We start from the raw sequence: 26519 nt of genomic DNA on the forward strand, positions 1-26519 counted from the left end.
TCAGCAGAGTTTACACTTTGGTGAGTTTCTTCACAGTATTTTTGTATGGCTTTTTTTTATACAAAACAACTAAGACAGGTAATGGAAAAATATGACATTTCAGATGTCACCCTGGGTTTGTAGTAATTACAATTATTGAAAGATGTATAGACATTTAAGACTCAATAAGGAAGAGCAAGTATCCTTGAGATAGTTACTTGAGTCCCATGCAGTTCTACTTTGCCGTTTTGAAATCCGTGTCACATTTATTCCATGGGTGGCATGGAGTGCTTGTCCTGTATTGGGCCTGGTGTTTCTAGATTTGTAACTTAGGGAATTTTCATTATTTTACTAAGGGCTTGGTAATGCTGTCTAGGCACAGCCTTGCACTGAGGGTGATGCAAAGCCATGCTGCCGCAAAGAGGGCACTGGGAAGCATTCTGCCCTGTGGAGAAGGTGACTGGCAGGGTTCCCAGGTGCATGCAGGCTGTGGACTTGTTTTTAGTACAACACTTCACAGGGTGTAGCTTGCTACCCCTTACATGGCTGGGCAGATCATAGCTATGGATAGATGTATAACCTGGCCTCCTGGTCCACCTTCCTGTCTCTTTTTGGGCTGTGTGCAACCTTTGGGAAGTAGGAAGGGAGCAGTGTCTGTGTTCCCTGGAGAGCAAAGGCCTGGTTCTTACACAGCCACTCTCTACATATTGTGAGAGTCACACAGAATCCTGTCCACATCTCAATACACCACTTGGCTGTGTTGGTTGTGTGGCATATAAGATTCAATATTTGGTGTGAGCACCAGCATTTTCTCATGCTATCCATTCTAGCACATTCACGTAAACTAGATGTGATTTTAAAACACTCTCCACCAGTTTCTGTATTTGCTATAATTCTGAGGTGTAAAATATTTTGAGTTTTCCATCAATACCTATATTGTGTAATTCACTCTGGATCGGTACCTTGTAAACTGTTTGGCAGAGAATTACGTCTGATTTCTTTTTTAAGAAAAGAATCACATAGTTACATTTTTGTTTCTAAACCAAGTTGGACAGAAACAATTACTTAGGACTAATTGCTTTTTATGGCATGGTAAAGTGTAGTTATAATAAAAATGCACAAAATACAGGGTGTAATCAAAGTGTATCTAAAGAAATTATAAAAATCAATTTTATTTCTTAACTTAAATACTACACTGTACTCTGATATAGATGAGCTTCTGAGATTATAGTATCATATCTAGAAATCAGCTTAGTAATTACAAATTTAACCAAAGATTTGAAATCACTGTTCATATGCATTTTAATTTTTCGTAGCTTGGCATGTAGTTTTTTTGCAAGAGCCATCAGTGATTAGATGCGTACATAAGCGTAAATCTCTGTGGGTTTTCAGTTATTCCAGTTTTGTCTGATAGACTGCTTTTCTCTTCTGTAGAGTAAATCCCAGAAGGAGAAAAATACCCTCTGCAAGTTGAAGGCTATAGAAACAGGAAACAAGTGCTTTTGTCTCGTTTGATTAGTGTTCAGCAAACTAGCTTAATGGCAAGAGTCCAGGAATAACCTCAGTGGACTGCACAGCCAAAAAAACCAAAACCACAAACAAAACCTGTGATTTTATTGCCAGTGGCTAGTGAAACATAGCTCATTAGCCAGGCAATGTTTAAAAAAGTGATTGTGGTGATTGCTTCTGCGCAGGGCAAAATTTTGAGATTTTAACCTAAAGCCTGCTTAAGTTTGCTGGCGCTGTCCAGAAACAGCAGAATTTTTCTTCTTGACCTTGTATGTATGTGGTTTAATCACACAATATAAACAGGTACCCACTACTGATTTTTCCTCTTAACAGTTCTGATTCAGCAAGGCATCCAAGCACATAGCTAATTCAGAACACTTGAATAGTCCCATCAACTTCCAGGGACCAGCCCATAGAGTGGAAAACAGGACACACACTGAACTCTGGATTACACAGTTCACTCAAGTCACTGAGGGCTAGTCTACACTGGCAATGTTAAAGGGCTCCACGGATCTCCCAGCGCTCTAAAAAAACCACCTCCCCGAGGGGCGTAGCTCCCAGCGCTGGTGCACTGTCTATATTGGCACTTTACAGCACTGAAACTTGCTGTAACTCGGGGGTGGGGGGGAAGGGGAGTTCACACCCCTGAGCAAGAAAGTTGCAGCGCCGTAAAGTGCCAGTGTAGACAAGTCCTGAAGTTGCATTTTCTTACACAGTTGTCTGAATTAGGGCCATGATCTGTAAAAACAAGATCACTCAAACTTCTCCTGAAATTGACGTTCATGAGTACTATCACATTATGAGAAGGAAAGTAGGGTGGTCAGTAAAGTAGTGCAGTTAACTGTTATTTGAAAGGTTCATAAGTTACTTGATAAGTTAACTTCTTGAGCCTGTACCTCAGGAGAGGGTGGAAGTGAGGGGCAGCCAGGCTATCTAGAGAGAATGGCAGCCATCTCCAGAAACCATATTCAACTCTTGATTTTGCCCTGAGTGCTTCCTTTCCTCCAGCCTGGGTGGAACATTAGGATTGGTGAGAAGAGTTTTGTTGACTTCATTGGGAGTTGGATGAGGGCCATTGGGAATAAAACACAATCTGGAGAAAAATGAATCGTAGGATCATAGAAATACTTAGCTTTATTAGAAAATAATTGTGAAAGGCTTGGCTGTACTAACATCGTTTTGAAAAGAGTCCTCTTAGGTTACTTTTACAATGATAGGTTTCAGAGTAACAGCCGTGTTAGTCTGTATTCGCAAAAAGAAAAGGAGTACTTGTGGCACCTTAGAGACTAACCAATTTATTAGAGCATAGCTCACGAAAGCTTATGCTCTAATAAATTGGTTAGTCTCTAAGGTGCCACAAGTACTCCTTTTCTTTTTACAATGATGTGAGCCTACATTTCAAAGCATAGGTGCTGTTCACTTCATATCTGTACTGTTTCAGAAGCTGTCTCCCTCTGTCTTACCCCTTTCCTTCCCCAAAATAGCATTAACCTATCCTTGCTTTGAAACTGGCAAAGAGATTTAAATTAATTCCTTGCCTGCCACAGGAAGTTCTTCTTTTAATCAACCATCCTGAGAAAAATGTTTACAAGTGAGCTTTAGCTAAGTAAAGAATACATTTTTTTTGTGGGGACCCCTCTCACTGCTCTATTGAGTTGTGCCAGGTGAAGCAGCTGGGCATTCCAATTGTGGGCTCTTTCTTTCGAAGTGGAGTTAATGATGTAAAAGTATGGTTTAGAGTAAACACGCTGGTGATATCTCAGTCTTTACAAAATACATAATTTACTTGGAGTGCACACTCATGAATTCAGATTACTAGTCAAGTATCCTAGGACTCCAGGTCACAATTAGTCTAGTGCTTGTGTGATACTTCAGGAATCCATTATTTAGAGTTTCTGAAGGACTTTGTAGAGCAGAGAATCAGAGGGTGTAAACTGGTGACACAGGAAACACAGCAAATATCTTGAGAAACAAAAGCCTGTCTTGTAGCTCGAGGCCACATACTGACCTTGAAAGAAAACATAAAATGTCTTGAAAATAGTTTTTTTCATAGCTCAGACCTGCTTAGAAAGATGACTTATACACCAGTAATAAGATAATAGCTTACTCTAGCTTACGAAGATACAGACTGATACACATAGGTAGAAATATCTAAGGCTTATCTAAGTGAAAGAAGACAAAGCTGTATGGGAGAGGTTTGAGTTCTTTCCTCCCCAGCCCTCTCTTTCCCAGCAAATGAACTTTTGCAATGGTGTGAGGTTTGTATGTAACCTGAGCAGGTGTGGTTAATAATAGTATTTACAATCACCTTAGACTTTCATGTAGAATAGGGAATACTGACACAGTCTCTTCAGCTCCAGGATAAGAGCATACTAGAAATACACTGCCGCGAACAATCTTGTAGTGACGCTAGGCTTCTGCAATGCTATGGGGAGGATTTGCTGCCTATGTTCCACTGGAAGAACCTGGACTGTGAGCCCCGCATAGTAGAAAGTCATCCTGGAACTGGGCCATAGCTGCACAAGCCTCCTGCAGCCTCTCTGCCATTGTGTGGCTGGAGCTGGCTGGCTCTGCCCACAAATTAGGTGTGTTGGGGTAAACAGGAGATCCTGGCAGCCTGTGCCAGCAAAGCTTCTATTGAACGCCAGCTGGAGTTTAAAACTGCTCTTCCTGGATCTCCCACTGAACTTTGCCTCGGGGGCAGGGAGGAGGTCAGTGCCTGTGAGGTGAATCGACTCCTGTGTCAGTGTATGATAGAGGAGTCTTATTTAATGTTTGGCTGTCTGAGGACAAGCTCGTCCTCACACACACATCATGAAGGAGATGGTAATTAGTATACTTGTGTTCAGGGCTTAAATTCTGGGGATCGGGGCTTCAGCCCTGTGGGAGGCACTGGATCTCCCATGGGTTTGAAAACATTTACCAGAGCTCTGCTCTGGGTGGCACAAGCTGAATTTAAGCCCTGCTTGTGTTTTGTTCCTAATACCTCCCACCTCCACCTCAAATCACCGCAGCCCCCTTCCTATCTGTTTCTGCTTATATCCCTCTCCCCTATGAACAGGTATTTTTGTTCCCATCCATTGTTATACCAATAAAATAAAAACCAGCAGGATCTTATTAAAGGGAAAAAGGCAAAATGCCACATTTATTGTGAATACAGAAAGAATCATAGTAAGCAGTTAGTTATAGCTATAACATTCCATTCAATCTCATATTTATTCACACAGTCATTCATACAAACACACACACACAGGTTCTGCAAGGTTGTTATCATAGTTACCAGCCTTAGAGTTGCTCATGCCAAGCCACTGGCCAGGTGGCCTGGACATGAGGAGGGAGCAGGGCCTTGTCAGATGCTCATCTGATGCTCCTGGAAGTTGGTTTGCAGAATCAGACCCCAAAGTTCTCACTTTTTAGAGTCTATTTTTATAGGAATTTCTTCCTACGCCAGTCTATGGGAATTGCTTCATCATGCTGTTGCTGAATCAATCAGCAGATATCACATTCCTGACGGCTCCGTGCTGCTAGATGTTATCTTGTTCTTTGGTTCTCCCATTCTTGAGGCTGTTGCGTGGATTCCAGTCTGCCCTCCGGGGGTCCTCTGGTTATTTCCACTTGACGCCTTCTTCAGCCGATGGACACTGGATTCTTAGGCTGGCACCTCCCTGATCATTCAGTTATTATCCACACCAAGCATCCATCCACATCCATCCTCTATCTCTATTTTAATCATAATTGTTAATACAACAAAAGGGTGTGGAGTTTCTGGGTGCCGTTTCTGTTGTTAGAGTATTGCTTTGAATCTCTCTCTCTGTGAATTGCTTTGAGAACAGACTCTGTCTTAGAATGTACTAACGCAATTAGCAGCGTGCAAGTTTCACACAGAGAGGGAGAGAAACAGTACCAAAAACCAAGAGACCTCTTAATTAGTAATACCCTGGAATTTAAACTATGGGGAATCAAACTTATTTGTGATTTTAATACAGAACTTCTTTAATATGATCCAACACCATCTGCTCTCCTGCCATTGCTTTCCTACCAGTGCCCTCATCAAAGTCCTCTACTGTCCTCCACCCACCCCCATGACTAACTTTCAGCACACCCGCCAATTGATTCCAGACCCAGCATCAGGGAGCAGGGTGCCTAGGAGTGCATATACAGAAAAGGTATGGATGTTTCACCAGCAGCGTGGTCAGGACGCAACAGGGCTCACTTCAGACAACACATCCCACTTGAGTTGCTAGTGTTATCAGCCCAATCTGCCTCCCAAATGTTCAGTTTCCAGGTGTCTGTTTCGTTAATCACAATCTTACCTGATGAATACAAGCAATCTTAATCCGGCAACAAGCAGCCAAAGAAAATTTGTTTGCAAAGTAATAGAATGTTTAAAGGACAAGGATCTTCAAGAAAGCATTTACACAGTTTTCTCATCTATAGTTCAGGAATTAACGACTGCATTCTGTACAATGTAGAGGATACAGTTCCTCCTCCCCACTGCTTTCCCCCTAGATATAGAGCTCATCTTCTTAATTTAGCCTGTGCTGCCATGAATTCCAAAGAGGGGATCTCTAAGTGAGAGTTCCAAGAATTTCCAAGCTTTAGGTCCTGCTGCCTTCCCTTTTTCAGGGCTTCATAGACCACCATATCAGGACACTAAGGTGACTCATTTTTCAAAAATAAATCAATGAAAATTGCATGGTGAGTGTGTCTAAGGCCAATTTTCAGAGTAACAGCCGTGTTAGTCTGTATTAGCAAAAAGAAAAGGAGGACTTGTGGCACCTTAGAGACTAACCAATTTATTTGAGCATAAGCTTTCGTGAGCTACAGCTCACTTCATCGGATGCATACTGTGGAAACTGCAGAAGATCTTTTTATACACACACAAAGCATGAAAAAATACCTCCTCCCACCCCACTCTCCTGCTGGTAATAGCTTATCTAAAGTGATCACACCACACGATCCATCGTCTACAGCCAAGCTCTGCGATACAACCGCATTTGCTCCAACCCCTCAGACAGAGACAAACACCTACAAGAACTCTATCAAGCATTCTTACAACTACAATACCCACCTGCAGAAGTGAAGAAACAGATTGATAGAGCCAGAAGAGTTCCCAGAAGTCTCCTACTACAGGACAGGCCTAACAAAGAAAATAACAGAACGCCACTAGCCGTCACCTTCAGCCCCCAACTAAAACCCCTCCAATGCATTATTAAGGATCTACAACCTATCCTGAAGGATGACCCAACACTCTCACATATCTTGGGAGACAGGCCAGTCCTTGCCTACAGACAGTGCCCCAACCTGAAGCAAATACTCACCAGCAACCACATACCACACAACAGAACCACTAACCCAGGAACCTATCCTTGCAACAAAGCCCGTTGCCAACTGTGCCCACATATTTATTCAGGGGACACCATCACAGGGCCTAATAACATCAGCCACACTATCAGGGGCTCGTTTACCTGCACACCCACCAATATGATATATGCCATCATGTGCCAGCAATGCCCCCTCTGCCATGTACATTGGTCAAACTGGACAGTCTCTACGTAAAAGAATAACTGGACACAAATCAGATGTCAAGAATTATAACATTCATAAACCAGTCGGAGAACACTTCAATCTCTCTGGTCACGCGATTACAGACATGAAAGTTGTGATATTACAACAAAAAAACTTCAAATCCAGACTCCAGCGAGAAACTGTTGAATTGGAATTCATTTGCAAATTTGATACAATTAACTTAGGCTTGAATAGAGACTGGGAGTGGCTAAGTCATTATGCAAGGTAACCTATTTCCCCTTGTTTTTTCCTACCCCCCCCCCCCCCCGACGTTCTTGTTAAACCCTGGATTTGTGCTGGAAATGGCCCACCTTGATTATCATACACATTGTAAGGAGAGTGGTCACTTTAGATAAGCTATTACCAGCTGGAGAGTGGGTTTGTGTGTGTGGGGGGGGGGGGGGTGAGAAAACCTGAATTTGTGCTGGAAATGGCCCAACTTGATTATCATACACATTGTAAGGAGAGCGATCACTTTAGATAAGCTATTACCAGCAGGAGAGTGGGGTGGGAGGAGGTATTTTTTCATGCTTTGTGTGTGTATAAAAAGATCTTCTGCAGTTTCCACAGTATGCATCCGATGAAGTGAGCTGTAGCTCACGAAAGCTTATGCTCAAATAAGTTGGTTAGTCTCTAAGGTGCCACAAGTACTCCTTTTCTTTCTAAGGCCAATGTTTGTTATGGTAGCTTTGTCTGAAAGCCCAGCCACAGCCTACATAAATGAAGAAAGTTGTCATCAGATATGTACTGTCTCTATCTTTACTCTGAAACTGGCCACATGCTTTCCTTGGATTAACCCCTAATTTGTACTTCACCATTTTTCACTTTCTCCTTCTCTTTGGACTCAGAAATAAAATAAAAAGTATTTGTAACAACAGGAAACCTTATCCCAGGATCTCTAAATGGCTCACTCTGTGCCAGCACAGACGTCAGTCTGTCCTGTTCTGGCATCCCTCTGTCCCCAGATAGAACCACTGGACTAGTTAATCCCACATTTTCTTTTCCTCCTCCAAGGGCAGACACTTTCTCTGGGAAATGCATCTGGTAAAGTGAGCTGTAGCTCACGAAAGCTTATGCTCAAATAAATTGGTTAGTCTCTAAGGTGCCACAAGTACACCTTTTCTTTTTGCGAATACAGACTAACACGGCTGCTACTCTGAAAACTTTCTTTGGGGACATTCTCCGCACTTGTACCTCAAGTGACAGTTAAATCTAGAATCTGAACAACTATGGCTAGAATTCTGTATTGTGCTTCGGATCTGCACTTCTTTGGGGTTCGAAGAGACCCCAGCGTAACTTAGACATCCCTGGCAGATGTGCCTAATTTATGGTAGTCTGTCCCTAGCTGCCAGTGGGTAACAGCACTGCCCAGAGATTTTGCAGTGCTGTGTGTCGTGGCCCTACCCCAATAAGACTCTCTCACCCCAGCATGCCCCCTACACCAGGGCTTGCAAAGGGGTGCTCCTCAATTTCTGTGCCAGGGGAATTCTCCCGCAACTGGAACTTGGACTTTTTAGAGTCTCTTTATGCTGCTTTGGCCCTTTTACCTCGTGTAAAGGTGCTGGAATAGAGGTGAGACTCTCACCCAGTTTATTAAAGAAAACAGAGAAATACAGAAAAAGGAAAGCATTTAATTTTGTTCTCATTGAGTCATGCTTTGTGGAAAGCCATGCTAGTAAGGGCCCTGGGATGTAGTCACAAAGCAAAAAGTTTGGTAGATGCAGACCTTACATGTTAGTAACATGCTGCTGTTATTGAGATAAAATTCCTGTCCTCAGTCTTGATACTATCTCCTTGGAGGCATTAACTCAGGTTCTTTCTTTGGTTGATCTTAGGCGTTAAAAGTCCTTGTTAGGATTTATACAATAAAGACATTATCTCCTTCTTCAGTTCAAACTCAATACACAATGTCTTTCACAAAGTACTTAGCTGCTTTCCATTTCACAAGGTGAAATCATGGCCTATTGAAGTCAATGGCAAAACTCCCACTGACTTCATTAGAGCCAGGGTTTCACTCACAGTGTTTTCCTTTTCCTCCCCAAATGTTTGAGCATTTTAAGTGTATTGGCCCATTTCAAAGTCCTCTTTTGAACTCCTGTACCATAAGCACCTCTGATACCTAAAGGATATCCTTGAATATTTGGGTAAAAGCCTTTGGTAAGACCATGTCCTTTCATATATAATGAACTCTCTATCCCAGGGAGTCTTCCTGTATAGGAAGCCTGAAGCTACTTTCCTAAATGACATTAAAACAGATCCCACATAGATAAAAATACACAGAAAATTCCAACTAGAAAATACAATGAGAAGTCCTTGTGGCGCCTTAGAGACTAACAAATTTATTTGGGCATAAGCTTTCGTGGGCTAAAACCCACTTCAAAAGCTTATGCCCAAATAAATTTGTTCGTCTCATTGTTTTTGCTGATACAGACAAACACAGCTACCACTCTGAAACTAGAAAATAGTTATTTGTCATAGTATTTTTAATGAACTTTTTTTGTTGATGCACATCAGAAAAAATAACTGTTATCCTCAGGCTTATCACACATGTGCTGCTTTAAAGGTACAAGCTGATATAGCGACAAAACAAATGTGGCAAGTCTGGTTTTGCCAAGTAACACTGTCGCCTAGATCCGCTAATCCTCTGGAACTGTTCAAAGAGAACTGTGAGGCTACCAGATGGTCCAAAACTTTACTGCAAAAATTATCTACTATGGTACATGCTACAGCCCTGTTCACTTTCTCTCTGCTGACTCCTCAATTTAATTCAAACGCCTAGTTCTTGCTTTCAAGGCTTCCTACAACTTAGCTCCTTCTTACATTTAGCATATTGTCTTGTTTGGCACCTCTATGTTCACCACAAGCCACTTCTCTGAATGGCTTTGTTTTTCTCTTGTTCCATAAGTGCCTTGTCTTCTTTATGTTGTCGTATGTGCCAGGAAACTCCCACCTTAACACTATCTGCCATGTTTCCACCTCTCAAATTTTATTTCTTCAAGGAGACTTACAAGCATGGCCAACATTTTCAAACGTGGGTGTCTACACTTAAAGTTTTGCACCCATAAGCTCCACTGACGTCAGTGGGAACTGCTGGTGCTCAACACTGCTGAAAATGTAGAGGTGCCCAAACATGGATTTAGATATCTGATTTTAGACATTGACGTTTAAAAACGGTAAAGTGATCCTTTTTTTAGGATCCATTGATTAGAAGTAATCCTGTGGATCCTTTGTGACTACATAATCATATTGTCTTCACCCTTGTCCCCATCAGCCCTCCTCTGTTATCAAATACTGTTATCTTGTCTTAACTAATAGGCCCTGATCCTGAAACAAGCTTTGCCTGGGGAGACCTCTGAACTCGCTTAGAGCCCCATTGACTTCACTGAGGCTCTGCATGAGTGCAAGAGCCTGCTTGCACAGAGTCATTTTTAGGTTAAGCCTGTTGAAGTCAATGGGAGTCTTTCTATAGACGTCAGTGGGTTTTGGATTAGACCCTTAGGGTGTGCCCACAGGTGTAATTTCAAGATCAGGTGGACGTGTACATGCTAGCTTCAGTCAAGGAAACACACTGAAAATAGCGGCGTAGCTGTGGTGGCTTAGGTGGCGGCTCAGGCTAACCACCTGTACTTTTATCTAGGGTCTCAGATGGGACTGTACTTGGACAGCTAACCCATGCTGCCTCCCATGCTACCATGGCTGCCCTGCTATTTTTAGCATGCTAAATTGATCAGCACATGGACTCATTGTTTTTGTACCGTAAACATCTGTGGCCTTACTCAAGTAATAAATTATTATAACAGTCCTTCCAGCCCCCGACAAAATTCTTTTGGCAGCCCATAGCTCCTTATAAAAACACAAAGCTTTTGAGACTGCAATCTGTCCTGTTGGACAGGCATTAAATGAAGGAAGGAACAAGAAAAATAACACTAGTTTCATTTACTTGTCATGTTGGTTAACTTACTGTAAAGAGTGTTGCTTTTCAGCATTATTTCTGATCCCGGATTTGGAGACTAGTAGGCTACAGCAGAATCAGTTAAAGCTGTTCCCAGGGATCATATTGCATTTATATGGAACAAATTAAGGTTTTTGAAAGGGAGATAAGGGGGTATCTTTTTAAGGTCCTTGCTGTGCTCCTTTTATTTCATGTATTGCACTGTGTAACATCAACCTTTTTGAGAGCAAAAGAAAAACTCACACTTTGATCCATTCAGACTACAGGACATGGGCCAATCTCTGACTGGTCATGCGCATACGTTCACATCCCTGAGAGCCTTTGGCTAACAGAGGAAGTTGGCTGCCCTGATACCCTCCCTTTTGAAACATTGCAGTCCGTCATAAAAGGTGTTTTAGGGGCTGTGGCCTAAAGCTCAGGTTGTATGATTTCCATGTTAATGTACAGGGATGCCTAAAAATATTTTTTTCTTTTTGTTAATTACGTTTTCTGGCATTTTAATTAAACATTTTACTTAGTTTCCAGTAACTCATTTTCTGTAGAATTCACCTTCCTTTGAATGTTTCCTCTACGTCAGGGGTTCTCAAATGTTTCCATATTGAGGACATCTTAATAGAGAGGTTGTCTCATGGACTCTCACCTCCCATTCGTAATCATAGAACCTCCCTGTAGTAACCACAACAATTGTTTACAAGGAAAAGTAGTATTTGGCAAGTATATTATGCATTTTAACTGTGTGTCAATGATTTTTGAAAGGTGCAAATGGGAAAGATAATCTTCACTGTCTGGCTAGCATTGTCTCTGATTGAGGGAATACGGTCTAGTAGTGGATAGGACACTGGGCTGGGATTTAGAAGACCTCGACTGAGCCACTAACCAGCAGTGTGACTTTGGGCATCTCTCTTTTCCCTGCCACTCTTAGTCTGTCTGCCTTGATTGTAAATTCGTTGGGGCTGGGACTATCGCTAGCTCTATATTTGTCGTATGCCTAGCATGGTCATGGAAGGGGCTTGTGAGTGCTACTGTAGTCCATGGACCACTGCTTGCTTCAGGGGATTGCTGCTTTGTTTGGTGTAGCCTTGTACACAATGTAAAGAAAGTCCTGTATATATAACCATCTTTGAATGGACTGGTGTGTGGAAGGTCACTCACTTGAAGACATGTCACCAAGGCACATCTACTGCCTTGGGGAATCTGTTTGCTCCTTGTTCACTGACACAAATGAGACCATTTGAATTGCAGCTTCAGAACCTAAGGGGTACCCTTGTTTTATTACGAGACACAGAGTTTGCACAGCTGTGTTGTAAACTCTGACATCCATTAAAGGTTTCCAGCTGCATCCTAAGTGGGAAAGTAGAACGAATGTAAGATTGGGGCATCTGTGCAAGAAGCCTGTGACACTGGGACATTGCTATGAAATATGTTGCTTTGATTATTGGTCAGACCTGAATACAGTTTATAGCTAATAAGACCAAAAAAAGTGTTTATAATTTTATTTTTTGTTATACTTCTTTAAAAAAAACAAACACCTTGTTGGCCGGGTACTCCCAGAGCCAGGTGCACCTTTCAGTTAAACATTGCTGTGTTTATATTACTAGATAATAAAATTCTGTGGTTCATGAACTGCCCATCAATAGAAAGCTAAGATTAAAGCCTCGGATCCTATCCATCTTTTCATAAAGAAAAGCTATTCGTATAGTGATGACCATTCAGTAACTTATCTGCAGTGGGTGTGTTTTAGAGGACTGGGAGCATATGTAAGCTTTCCTGCCTTTTCTTGTTTTTCTGGAATTTGTGGGGATGTGTGGTTTCTATTAAATCTTCTCATTAGTTTGGCGCAGAATTAAGAATACTGGGCCCATTCAACACAGATGCCAGTGTTACAAAATAAATCTGCACTGTAAGGGATCCACCTTGTGAAGTTTTCTTTTGAAATATGAATGCAAAGAGAAGCATTGTTGGGAAATAAATTCAGTGGTGGATAGACTACTGCTGAATTGCACACCTCTTTTCCCACAGTCACACAACAGTTCACAACTCTGCAGGTTCTCTCCACTTCTCATTAACACAGTCAAATGTATGAGACAGATATTTGCCTTTCTCTCTTTGGTAAAGTTGGCTCTGGCAGTCTTCAGGACAATATTTGATTGTCTAAGTAAGGTGTTTATATGGCCCTATCATTGTAGTATCTGTACAGTCTGTAATGCATTCATCATCACATAAGATAGGGCAGCATTATCATCTACATTTTACAGACTAGGAACTGTGCACAGAGAGAATAAGTGGCTTGCCTAGGGTCATAAAGGAATTCTGTAGCAGAGTAGGGAATTGAACCATGGTTTCCCATGGCCCAGTTTAGTATGCTAACCACTAGACCATCCTTTCTCTGCAAGTTAAAAGATTGAGAGGGACACTACAGGTCGATTGCCTTCTGACGTCGGTGCAAGGAACTGGGCTATCCCAAAGTGACTGACAGCAAACAAAGCCAAACATCATCTGAAATGTTAAAACCATGCCACATTCTGAACGGTCAAAAGAAGAAAAAGGGTGACAGAAAATACGGGTCAAGATATTTTATTAAAATTGTATTAAAATGTTTGATTTTATTGAATATCTTATTAGTTTTCCTTGTTCTGAGAAGTTTTATTCAAGCCAAAACCTGGCATAGGTATTTATAATGTAGTGTAATCCCCCCATGAAAAATTAGATTTACATTATAGCATTCGTAAGAAGCACCGCTATTATGCAATAGCACAGGACTTCTGCATGTATGCCAGACCTTTGTACATATTAGGCATGTCCTGCAGGACAAAGACAGTTAAGATGTGTAGATGTATAATATAACTGCATTTCATGAAATGCTATTACTTTTATAAAATGATTTCATTGTAGTTTGTAACAACAACAACAACAATAATAGTTGGCACTTTCACAATGTCTTTCAAAGCATTTTGCAAATATTATTATTAAGGATATGATTTAGTCACGGGTATTTTTAGTAAAAGTCATGGACAGGGCACAAGCAATAACCAGAAAGTCACAGGATGGTGACCTGTCTATGACTTTTACTAAAAATACCCATGACTAAATCTTAGGTGCTGGGGGTCGGGGGTGGGGCAGGGCACTTCCGGGGATGCTGCTGATCCTGGGGGAGTGGGGGTGCTTCCGGGGATGCTGCTGATCCTGGGGGAGTGGGGGTGCTTCTGGGGATGCTGCTGATCCTGGGGGAGGGTACTCGGGGCCCCGCTGCTGCTACTTCTGGGGAGGGGGCGGCCTGGGGTCCCCCTACTGCCACCACTGCTGCTCTGGGCAAGGGGGCGGCCCGGGGCCCCATCGCTGCTGCTTCTCCCGGACCTGCTCGGGCAGCCCTGGGGTCAGCTGCACCAGCCACTTCAGAAGTCACAGAGGTTCCGGAAAATCACGGAATCTGTGACTTCCGTGACCTCCGTGAAAAACTCACAATCTTAATTATTATTAAATAGGACTTAATTCAACTTCTATTGAAATTAAGGAGAAAATTCGCATTAATTCCACTGTGCTTTGGAATAGATACTAGTCACAAAAAGTGACATCAGTTTTTAAACAGAACTCTCCAGTGAATGGAATAAATCATCCAATGGGATTTTCTCTTTTCAAACTTGATGGTATGATATGGCCCATAGTAAGATTAAAAGGCCAGTTTTTCTGAAAATACTAGTTGTGTTATTTTCTACAAAATACATTTTAAAATACTTTTTACTGCCTTTTGTTTATTAATCTTTTTGCAACGGAGTTGCACAAGGTTATATTTGTTTTTAAAACATTATATGTAATTTCAAAGTATCTGAAACTATATGCATATGTCTGGTTTTCTTTTGTGCTCTCTTCAGAATAACAAAGCTATGCGGTGTCTGACACTGGGCTTTTTATAGTGATTTATTAACTGTGTCAGAATAGTTGCTGTGAATGCTGGGACGCTCTTGTATAGTGTGGCAGTTGATATTGATTATGACAGTTTGTGGACTCCAGTGGGTTGTCAGACAGCAGATAGTATTTTGTCTTCTTACTATACATACCATGGACTATACATCAGTGTTTTGTTAAGAAAAAGGCCCTTTGTCTGGTACCCTTTTTCCTCCATGTTATGAGGGAACTTGTGTAATACATTGTGCAACATATAACAAAATAGACCAGACACCCTTTGGACAAGCCAATCAAAATGACAATAGCTGTAGAAACATGCATGAATAGTTAGTTTTGCTGCTGTTCTTTTGTGAAATAGACTATGTAGTTGACAGAAATGGGTAAGCTAGTCTGATTCTGTCATTTACGAAAAAAGTTCATTAATTGTACTAATTTGCATCCTATATTTCCGTTGGTTGGGAACCTGCAGACTATGCACTTGTAAAAGTTTATAATTAGGGTTTTGACTATTGAAAAGCTTTGAAGATCATGCAAGGCAGTTTTGCCTTTTCTGTGGAAATGGAAACAGGACAGTCTGTCTGGAGCAGCTTGAGGAGGAGGAGATGGAAATGTTGTGTGGAATATCCATCTTGGGGGAAATTAAAGCTAAAAAAATCAGCTGGTGTGATGGGTCCTACAAAAAGATCACCCAAAATAATGACCACTTGCTACAACTCCACCACTGTTTGTTTTTAGCCATTAAGTAGTAAAGTAGCACCCATGAGAAAATATTTTATTTGTTTTGCAGTGGCTTTATAATGAAAGAAAAACAATTAGCAGCTGAGGTTTTATAGACATTCCTGGGTAGGGGGAAAAAGCTTCGTTTAGACCCACCTGGACTACTGGAAAATAAATCTTCTAACTTTACATCCAGATTGCATCATTACATACTCAACAATGTTACTAGATAATAGGTGCTGGTCTGATTTTTTCAATTTTTCTAGGTGGTTATGCTGAACATGGACACAACTTCACCTGGCACGAGATGATTCTCTGCTTATCACCCCATTAAAAAACAAACAAAAAACCCAACAACCGAAAAAAGAAAAGGAAAAAAAAAGCCTTTTATGAACTGGTGGGACCCGATTCTGATCTCACACTGCTTTTATATTGATTCAAATGCAATTACTGCTGATTTACACTGAAGAGATGCAAAATCACACCCAATGTGTGTATCTCAGTTTAGCTGGAGTAGATGTATATAGTAGGTGACTATTCAGCGTTAGACATTAGAAACGACTCTGTGACAGGCAGTTTGGGTTAGTGGATGTGCTATTGGACTGGGAGTCTAGAGAGCTGGGTTTTATTCCAACTCCACTACTGACGTGACCATCCAACTCGCTTTATCTCTCTGTGCCTCTGTTTCCCCTCCCCTGCTTTGTCCACCTCGTCTACAGTAGAACCTCAGAATTATGAACACCTTGGGAATGGAAGTGGTTCAAAACTCTGAAATGTTCATAATTCTTAACACAACATTATGGTTTGTTCTTTCAAAAGTTTACAACTGAACAATGACTTAATACAGCTTTGAAACTTTACTATGAAGAAGAAAAATGCTGGTTTCCCTTTATTTTTTTAATAGTTGATGTTTAACACAGTACTGTACTGTGTATCCGATGAAGTGAGCTGTAGCTCACGAAAGCTTATGCTCAAATAAATTGGTTAGTCTCTAAGGTGCCACAAATACTCCTTTTCTTTGTACTGTACTTGTGTGTGTGTGTCTGCTGCTGCCTGATGGGTTTCAAATGAGGTGTGTGGTTGACTGGTCAGTTTTTTAACTCTGGTGTTCATAACTCTGAGGTTGTACTGTATTTAGATTGTACAATATTTGGAGAAGGGACTGTTTCTTACTATGTGTTTGTACAGCGCCTAGCACTATGAGGCCACAATCTCAACTGGGGCCTCTAGGCCCTACTATAGTAAAAATAATTTAATATTTTATACTCTGTGATCCGTACTTTCTAAATAAAATATTATATATTTGTGAAAAAATGACAAAGTCCTTAAGTTCAGCCAGGAGACAGAACCAAACACGAGGGTTTGATCTCTCTGATGTAGGTGCTCATTGCAATTTCCATGTTCATTTATGTATACAGTATACATAATGTATATAGAACCCATCACATTGCCCAGGATCAATAATTATATTTCATAATGAATTGAGACTGTAATGTTTGCAAAGACATTGCATTAATACAAGTAACTCTGTACTGGGGGTTGTACTGGCATCCATCACTCTCTGGTATCAGATATCACTGCCATATGTGCATTGAAATGTTTTGTAGCAAAAAAACGTGGATATGTCAAAGACCTAATGGAGCAGTGTAAAAATGCCTGCTTTCATTAGAGATTGGCTTCATTTGGCTCCATCTCCAACTTTCATATAAGGTTCCTGAAGGAAATCAAATGTAGTTAGCTCTTATTCCCTATGATGACTTTTATCTAAAGTCCTGATAATCCTTTCTCTCACTCTGCATAGTTTTGGTACTTTAAGTCTGAGACCGCTGCGGGAGAAGATAATTTTGGTGTTGTGCTGCAGAAAGTGACAGCTTCATAGCATTAGTTGTAGGCTAGCAGTGACTTGTGTAAGATATGTTCAGTTCCTATCAGAAGAAGTTTCTTGCCCTTAACCCTCTCACAGCTATTTGTCTTGCTAGCAGTTTGCAGTTGCTTGAGTGGAACAGTCTAGGCAGTGTATACCTGGATGTCCCTTGTACTTTACTTCCAAGCTTTAGGTTCTTTCCAGTGCAGAAGCCAAAGCACTTTCTGTCTCTCTCTCACGTCCCAGCAGGCTGGAATGTCTCACATCTCAGTTGTGTTTACTGGAGAATGCCTGAGTAGCCAGGTCTGTATGCCAAAGCACTTCAGAGGATGTTGTTTGAAATAATTCTGATCTCTCTGTCTCTCTCTCTTCTCCACCCCCCTCCCCCATGTCAATAGATGGTGTTCACAGTGTCACAGCAGTCTGCACCCTGAGGGTGACTATCATTACCGATGACATGCTGACCAACAGTATCACCGTGCGGCTGGAAAACATGTCCCAGGAGAAGTTCCTCTCCCCGCTGCTCTCTCTCTTTGTGGAGGGTGTGGCGACGGTGCTGTCTACTACCAAGGATGGCATCTTCGTCTTCAACATTCAAAACGATACAGACGTCAGCTCCAATATCCTGAACGTGACATTCTCCGCTTTACTTCCTGGTGGCATTAGAAATAAGTTCTTCCCCTCCGAGGACCTCCAAGAACAGATCTACCTCAACAGGACACTACTGACTATGATCTCTATGCAGCGGGTCCTGCCTTTCGATGACAATATCTGTTTGCGAGAGCCTTGCGAGAACTATATGAAGTGTGTCTCGGTGTTGAAGTTTGACAGCTCTGCTCCATTTATTAGTTCAAACACCGTTTTGTTCCGACCCATCCATCCCATCAATGGTCTGAGGTGCCGGTGTCCCCCTGGGTTTACAGGCGACTATTGTGAAACAGAGATTGATCTCTGCTACTCCAATCCTTGTGGCAATAATGGGCTTTGTCGGAGCCGAGAAGGAGGCTACACTTGTGAATGTTACGAGGACTACACTGGTATGTGTTTATCTTATCTATTATACCCATGATTTATATGTTAGGCCATCCACTGAGTCAGTTCTGTATCAAGCTGAAATTGTTGACATTCTTACTCAAATGGAGAAAGCCTCTGACTCTGGTAGAGAGAAGGATTTAATGTGTCACATTTGCAGTTAGACGAAATCCCATATCTTTGTTTTAAAATGTCTTGTTTGGACACATCTCTTTTATATTTGTGTTTCTGGGAGGGAAAAGAGGGTCCCTGATTGCACATCCAACTATCTTCTACCCCTTAAATAATACTCAAGACAACCAACAGTGCTAGATGTAAATCAGTATTCTTTGAGTGCAACATGTTATCATAGAATATCAGGATTGGAAGGGACCTCAGGAGGTCATCTCGTCCAACCACCTGCTCAAAGCAGGGCCAATCCCCACCTTTTGCCCCAGATCCCTTAATGACCCCATCAAGGATTGAACTCATAGCCCTGGGTTAGCTGGCCAATGCTCAAACCACTGAGCTATCCCTCCCCATGTTATGATGAGTCACTCCTTATTTTGAACTATTATTATTACTTATTGTTTGTATTGTGGTAGTGCCTAGAAGCCCCAGTCATGGACCAGGACCTGGTATGGCTAGGTGCTGTACAAACAGAACAAAAAGATGGTCCCTGCCTCAAAGACTTACTATAATGTAAAAAGATGGGAAATACCATATGTAAGCTTCAATTTGTGAATACCCATCCAGGCAAATATAAAAAGAGAGAATCTATCTCTCGATCCAATTTCCTTTCTAGAAATTGTATGTTTAAAAGAACATAAGATTGCTTCTTCTTCTTGTCATTCCCCTCCTAGTAGGCCCATCTTTATCAGTTTTTTGATTTAGTTACTTTATCTTGTTATTTACCAGACAATTAATAAAGGTTAAAGTGCTACTTCTGCAGTATTTATGAAGAGTATAGAAGAAGAAGAAGAAGAATTAAATGCTACATAGTAGAACCATTGTAGTTAATGGGATTACTTATGAACTTAAATTGTGCATGTGTCAACGTACTTTGCTGGATCAGGTCTAAACTCTCAGCTGAGACTTACATTACGGCAAAGTTCTTAGCTGTTTGACCTTCGGAGAAAACCTGAATGACACACTGTCGGTCAACAGGAATTACAGTTATTTGGGTGGTTAGGAATTTATAGAATAAATAGTCTTTCTGAAGTTCCTGCTGATTACTGCGATATTATCCGTTGTAGTAGTGTATTCCTAGTGTATCCATTGTGGAAGTTGATGTAGACGAAACTGAAGTATTTCCTGAGTTCTTAGGTCCAGAGCCTGCTCCTACTCCATGAAAGTCAGTGACAAAACTCTCTTCTTGGCACCAAGGGAAATTCAGTAGTATGCTTACTCAGTGCATCAGTAGGAGCTTATGTTATACCAAGTAGTTAAAAAACAGAGTGAAATAGCGTAGAAGCAAAAAACAAACAAAATGTAATATCTATGTCTTTTTAGCATCAGCAAATATTTATTTAAAATGGAGGAGGAGGGAAGAGGGGGCATTTCGTATTCTAAAGCACTAAAGTTTTAATGATACTTTGAGGATAAGTTTGTTTGTTATTAAATAATTCCTGTTTTTCTTTTAAAAATTACCTGTTTTGCTTGTGCACTTTGAACAGCTGAATATTAAATGTCTAAATAACATTCACTAGAAATATTTTGTCTAGGAATTTCCAGGGTGTGTGGTTTGTTTTTTTAAAAATAAATAAATCTTAAATTAACCTATTTTAACAGCGGGACTGAGAGCCAGGGCTGAGGTGGTGGGGAGTGGGAATGGCTGCCTTGCTGGGGAGGCTGTCAAATAAACATACTTCCTCTATTTGAAACTTTGTGCCCCTGGAAAATGCTTAAACCAGTGCTCCAGCTTCCTTCATCTTTTATTCAAAACTTCTTGGGAAGCTCCAGCAGCCTGGCTGGCTGAAAACCTTTGAGGCCAGGCAGAGAAAGCTGGAACATCATTTAGGACATTTTCTTCCACTGTGAGTGTAAAGCTTTAAATAGAACAAATATGACTGTTTGTGGCTCCCAAGCTTCCTTAGCCCTGTTCTTTGGCCAGCTTCACTCCTAAAACCCTTAGCTAGTCTCCATCTCTTTTAGGGGAACATCTTTTGTCCACTGCCCCATGCATTTTCTTTCAGCAGACGTTTTAGATTTCTAAAGTTTTATCTTTTCGAAAATTATACCTATACAGATCCATATGGACGAAAATGCATATGTCTAAATGGAATGTGCTTATAGGGCCTGCTCCAAGCCCCCCACTTGGAAAGTCTTTTCTTTGCCATCTGTGGCTTTTGGGTCAGATCCACAGATTACAAAGGATGGGGCAATGGAGAGGGGCAGCACTGTTAGGGGGAGCATTGCACTGAGGGGGTACCATGCCAGGGACAGTGGACCAGAGACCTCCCTTAAGAGGTGCACAGGATGTGGGGTTCGCCTAGAGATCAGAGGAAGTCTGCCAGAGATCAGTCCCTTTCCTAAGGTCCAAATGATAAACTATTAGCTCAACCAGTAAACTCTGAAACGGGCTGTGAGACAGTGTTGGAAGTTTTATGACCAATTAATTTGATGAAAAATGTTTTCTATAATAAACATTACAGTATAAATAGAAGTGATTATGACTAACAGTTTATTAAACAAAAACTTGCACATTAACAAACTTAATTAACCCATGTTTTAGAATTTGGAATAATTTGTGTTTTTATCTGTTCAGAAATTTCTTTGCTGGAAATCTCTGGGAAAAAAACGTGTAAGCTTGTCAAATAAATAGATGAACAGATGAAAATGTAAAAGGTATTTTTTAAATGCTTAAGTCATAAACTAATTATTTAATTTCTTTGCATATTCACTCTGTATTTATAGTGTAGGGGATATACATACGGAAAGGATATATTTTATTCACACAAAGATTTGATTGCTACATTAAGTGCAATTGTCGATGCACTTTTTGTATTTCAAAGCCACTTGTCATAGCTGGAGGTTTGTGCCAAAATGATCAACAGTAACATAGTTAACAGTAAAAAGAAAAGGAGTACTTGTGGCACCTTAGAGACTAACCAATTTATTAGAGCATAAGCTTTCGTGAGCTACAGCTCACTTCATCAGATGCATATCGTGGAAACTGCAGCAGACTTTATATATACACAGAGAATATGAACCAATACCTCCTCCCACCCCACTGTCCTGCTGGTAATAGCTTATCTAAAGTGATCATCAGGTGGGCCATTTCCAGCACAAATCCAGGTTTTCTCACCCTCCACCCCCCCACACAAATTCACTCTCCTGCTGGTGATGGGCTATCACCCATCACCAGGGCTATCACCAGCAGGAGAGTGAATTTGTGTGGGGGGGTGGAGGGTGAGAAAACCTGGATTTGTGCTGGAAATGGCCCACCTGATGATCACTTTAGATAAGCTATTACCAGCAGGACAGTGGGGTGGGAGGAGGTATTGGTTCATATTCTCTGTGTATATATAAAGTCTGCTGCAGTTTCCACGATATGCATCTGATGAAGTGAGCTGTAGCTCACGAAAGCTTATGCTCTAATAAATTGGTTAGTCTCTAAGGTGCCACAAGTACTCCTTTTCTTTTTGCGAATACAGACTAACACGGCTGTTACTCTGAAACCTATAGTTAACAGTGTTGATATTTGAATAGTCACATTCAGTCTCCATAGTTAACCACACCATTGAGATGAATGGGGCTGTTCACACTTCTCCAACTTTATTGCTTCAGACTCGTTGCAGGCTCAGAGAGATAACACAGTATTCATTTATATTTGGTTCATGTTTTTGAGATTTTCTTCAAAACCATGAAGACTAGAAACAATTATTTTTTAATAATGACAGCTTGGAATCTGGAACATCCTTTTGATACATACATATTTAATAATTGTAATGTTTGTTGAGAAATATTCATAATGATCATCTTGGTGTACATAATGATTAAGAAGTATTAGTACATAAAAATTAATGTTAAAATGTAAAGTAGTTCATGTCTTAGATTTTTCTCTCTTTTAGAAATAAGACTAGTTTCACATATCAAATATAGAAATTCATTTGCTAGAGGGAGCCACAAAGTCACACACCAAACCAGAAAAAGTTAAGGGTCCATTTTAAATTCATTTTAACTCAGTTATAAAATTCATTCAGCAGAGTAAGTGCTGTAAGTTTAGAGAAGTTGCATGGTAACAGGCACACATAATAAAGACGTTTAATCCCTGCTTTAAACGGCAAACCTCAATGCTTCTTTAAATATGGCTCTGCTGTGGTATCCCCGTAATATTTTTTAAAAAAAGGAGTACTTGTGGCACCTTAGAGACTAACCAATTTATTTGAGCCTCTGAGGTGCCACAAGTACTCCTTTTCTTTTTGCGAATACAGACTAACACGGCTGTTACTCTGAAACCTGTAATATTTTTAGTTTGCTATTCAGTGTGAATATTAATATATTCTTTATATTATAATATATTCTATATATATATTCTGTTTATTGTTAAACAGATACAATAAAAATACAGTATGTGCAGCATGATCAAGTTGATGCTACATTAGGACCTTTATGCCCACATTGCATTATAATATGTTTTTTCCACTGAAATTAATACAACTAACATAGTGGTCCCCAAAGTTTTTAAGCCGTGTCCCCCCTTACTGTAATGTAATCTGTCCGCACCCACTGGGATCTGGGAGCAAGATTGGGGGCCAAGACTGGGACAATAGCTGCATCTGGGGCCGAAAGATGGGAGCTGTGGTTGCGGTTGGGAGCCGGGCTGTGGTTGGGGGCCGAGGCCAGGGCCAGGACCGGGTCATGGTTGGGGTCAGGAGCTGAAACTGGGGTCTCAACTTGGGGCAGGATTGAGGTCAGAGCCGGAACCAGAGTGGAGCTGGGGGCAGAGCCGGGCCAGGTGGCGCTCCCTCCTTGCCCCCCAGGGCGGGCTGGCCCAGGCCCCACTGCATCCCCCTGAACGTTCTTCTGTGCCCCCGTATGGTGGTTCGCCGCACAGTTTGGGAACCACTGAACTAACATATGGTGGTCATTGGCCAGAGTTTGTTTCCCTCCCTCCCCCGCTCAGAGGACCAGGTGGAAAATATTACCAACAAATAATTCATTATCAGAAATAATCTTAGAAATATTTTACTGAGTAGTTTAGCCCCTGTCAGTCTGATATCCATCGCCGTGGGGGGTAAAAAAATTTAAACGTTATCATTATTATTGATTATTTGTATTACCATAGTGCCTGTGAGCCCTAATCATGAACCATGAGTGTATTGTGCATGGCGCTGTACAAACACAAAACACAAAGATGGTCCCTGTCCCGGTTTTTGTCTTATATAAAATAAGATTTCAGCCATTTTACATGTTTGACTTATAGCTATTCATATTCCATAATATTTTATTTTAAAATGTTACAAAATATAATTTACTGCTTAAAACTATAAAAAAATTCACATATATTTATTATTTAAATAATGCAGGGTTTTTTTCAATACTAACATTGCTTGTTTACTTAGAATCATAGAATATCAGGGTTGGAAGGGACCCCAGAAGGTCATCTAGTCCAACCCCCTGCTCAAAGCAGGACCAGTTCCCAGTTAAATCATCCCAGCCAGGGCTTTGTCAAGCCTGACCTTAAAAACCTCTAAGGAAGGAGATTCTACCACCTCCCTAGGTAACGCATTCCAGTGTTTCACCACCCTCTTAGTGAAAAAGTTTTTCCTAATATCCAATCTAAACCTCCCCCACTGCAACTTGAGACCATTACTCCTCGTTCTGTCATCTGCTACCATTGAGAACAGTCTAGAGCCATCCTCTTTGGAACCCCCTTTCAGGTAGTTGAAAGCAGCTATCAAATCCCCCCTCATTCTTCTCTTCTGCAGGCTAAACAATCCCAGCTCCCTCAGCCTCTCCTCATAACTCATGTGTTCCAGTCCCCTAATCATTTTTGTTGCCCTTCGCTGGACTCTCTCCAATTTATCCACATCCTTCTTGAAGTGTGGGGCCCAAAACTGGACACAGTACTCCAGATGAGGCCTCACCAATGTCGAATAGAGGGGAACGATCACGTCTCTCGATCTGCTCGCTATGCCCCTACTTATACATCCCAAAATGCCATTGGCCTTCTTGGCAACAAGGGCACACTGCTGACTCATATCCAGCTTCTCGTCCACTGTCACCCCTAGGTCCTTTTCCGCAGAACTGCTGCCTAGCCATTCGGTCCCTAGTCTGTAGCTGTGCATTGGGTTCTTCCGTCCTAAGTGCAGGACCCTGCACTTATCCTTATTGAACCTCATCAGATTCCTTTTGGCCCAATCTTCCAATTGGTCTAGGTCCTTCTGTATCCTATCCCTCCCCTCCAGCGTATCTACCACTCCTCCCAGTTTAGTATCATCCGCAAATTTGCTGAGAGTGCAATCCACACCATCCTCCAGATCATTTATGAAGATATTGAATAAAACCGGCCCCAGGACCGACCCTTGGGGCACTCCACTTGATACCGGCTGCCAACTAGACATGGAGCCATTGATCACTACCCGTTGAGCCCGACAATTTAGCCAGCTTTCTACCCACCTTATAGTGCATTCATCCAGCCCATACTTCCTTAACTTGCTGACAAGAATACTATGGGAGACCGTGTCAAAAGCTTTGCTAAAGTCAAGAAACAATACATCCACTGCTTTCCCTTCATCCACAGAACCAGTAATCTCATCATAAAAGGCGATTAGATTAGTCAGGCATGACCTTCCCTTGGTGAATCCATGCTGGCTGTTCCTGATCACTTTCCTCTCATGCAAGTGCTTCAGGATTGATTCTTTGAGGACCTGCTCCATGATTTTTCCAGGGACTGAGGTGAGGCTGACTGGCCTGTAGTTCCCAGGATCTTCCTTCTTCCCTTTTTTAAAGATTGGCACTACATTAGCCTTTTTCCAGTCATCCGGGACTTCCCCGGTTCGCCACGAGTTTTCAAAGATAATGGCCAGTGGCTCTGCAATCACAGCCGCCAATTCCTTCAGCACTCTCGGATGCAACTCGTCCGGCCCCATGGACTTGTGCACGTCCAGCTTTTCTAAATAGTCCCTAACCGCCTCTATCTCCACAGAGGGCTGGCCATCTCTTCCGCATTTTGTGATGCCCAGCGCAGCAGTCTGGGAGCTGACCTTGTTAGTGAAAACAGAGGCAAAAAAAGCATTGAGTACATTAGCTTTTTCCACATCCTCTGTCACTAGGTTGCCTCCCTCATTCAGTAAGGGGCCCACACATTCCTTGGCTTTCTTCTTGTTGCCAACATACCTGAAGAAACCCTTCTTGTTACTCTTGACATCTCTGGCTAGCTGCAGCTCCAGGTGCGATTTGGCCCTCCTGATAACATTCCTACATGCCCGAGCAATATTTTTATACTCTTCCCTGGTCATATGTCCAACCTTCCACTTCTTGTAAGCTTCTTTTTTATGTTTAAGATCCGCTAGGATTTCACCATTAAGCCAAGTTGGTCGCCTGCCATATTTACTATTCTTTCGACTCATCGGGATGGTTTGTCCCTGTAACCTCAACAGGGATTCCTTGAAATACAGCCAGCTCTCCTGGACTCCTTTCCCCTTCAAGTTAGTCCCCCAGGGGATCCTGGCCATCCGTTCCCTGAGGGAGTCGAAGTCTGCTTTCCTGAAGTCCAGGGTCCGTATCCTGCTGCTTACCTTTGTTCCCTGCGTCAGGATCCTGAACTCAACCAACTCATGGTCACTGCCTCCCAGATTCCCATCCACTTTTGCTTCCCCCACTAATTCTACCCGGTTTGTGAGCAGCAGGTCAAGAAAAGCACCCCCCCTAGTTGGCTCCTCTAGCACTTGCGCCAGGAAATTGTCCCCTACGCTTTCCAAAAACTTCCTGGATTGTCTATGCACCGCTGTATTGCTCTCCCAGCAGATATCAGGAAAATTAAAGTCACCCATGAGAATCAGGGCATGC

General features: G+C 41.7%; 1 protein-coding gene across 1 annotated transcript in view; it reads left to right on the forward strand.

The window, feature by feature from the left end:
* The window catches only part of CELSR1 (cadherin EGF LAG seven-pass G-type receptor 1), a 265440-nt gene that overhangs the window by 96742 nt on the left and 142179 nt on the right, over positions 1-26519 (forward strand). Inside the window, exon 2 of the mRNA XM_073328377.1 lies at positions 17891-18529. Within this exon, the coding sequence (XP_073184478.1) occupies positions 17891-18529 (639 nt within the window). The remainder of the gene's footprint in view (positions 1-17890; positions 18530-26519) is intronic.

This window comes from Lepidochelys kempii, chromosome 1 (genome assembly GCF_965140265.1).
Source record: "Lepidochelys kempii isolate rLepKem1 chromosome 1, rLepKem1.hap2, whole genome shotgun sequence".
Lineage (NCBI taxonomy): Eukaryota > Metazoa > Chordata > Testudines > Cheloniidae > Lepidochelys > Lepidochelys kempii.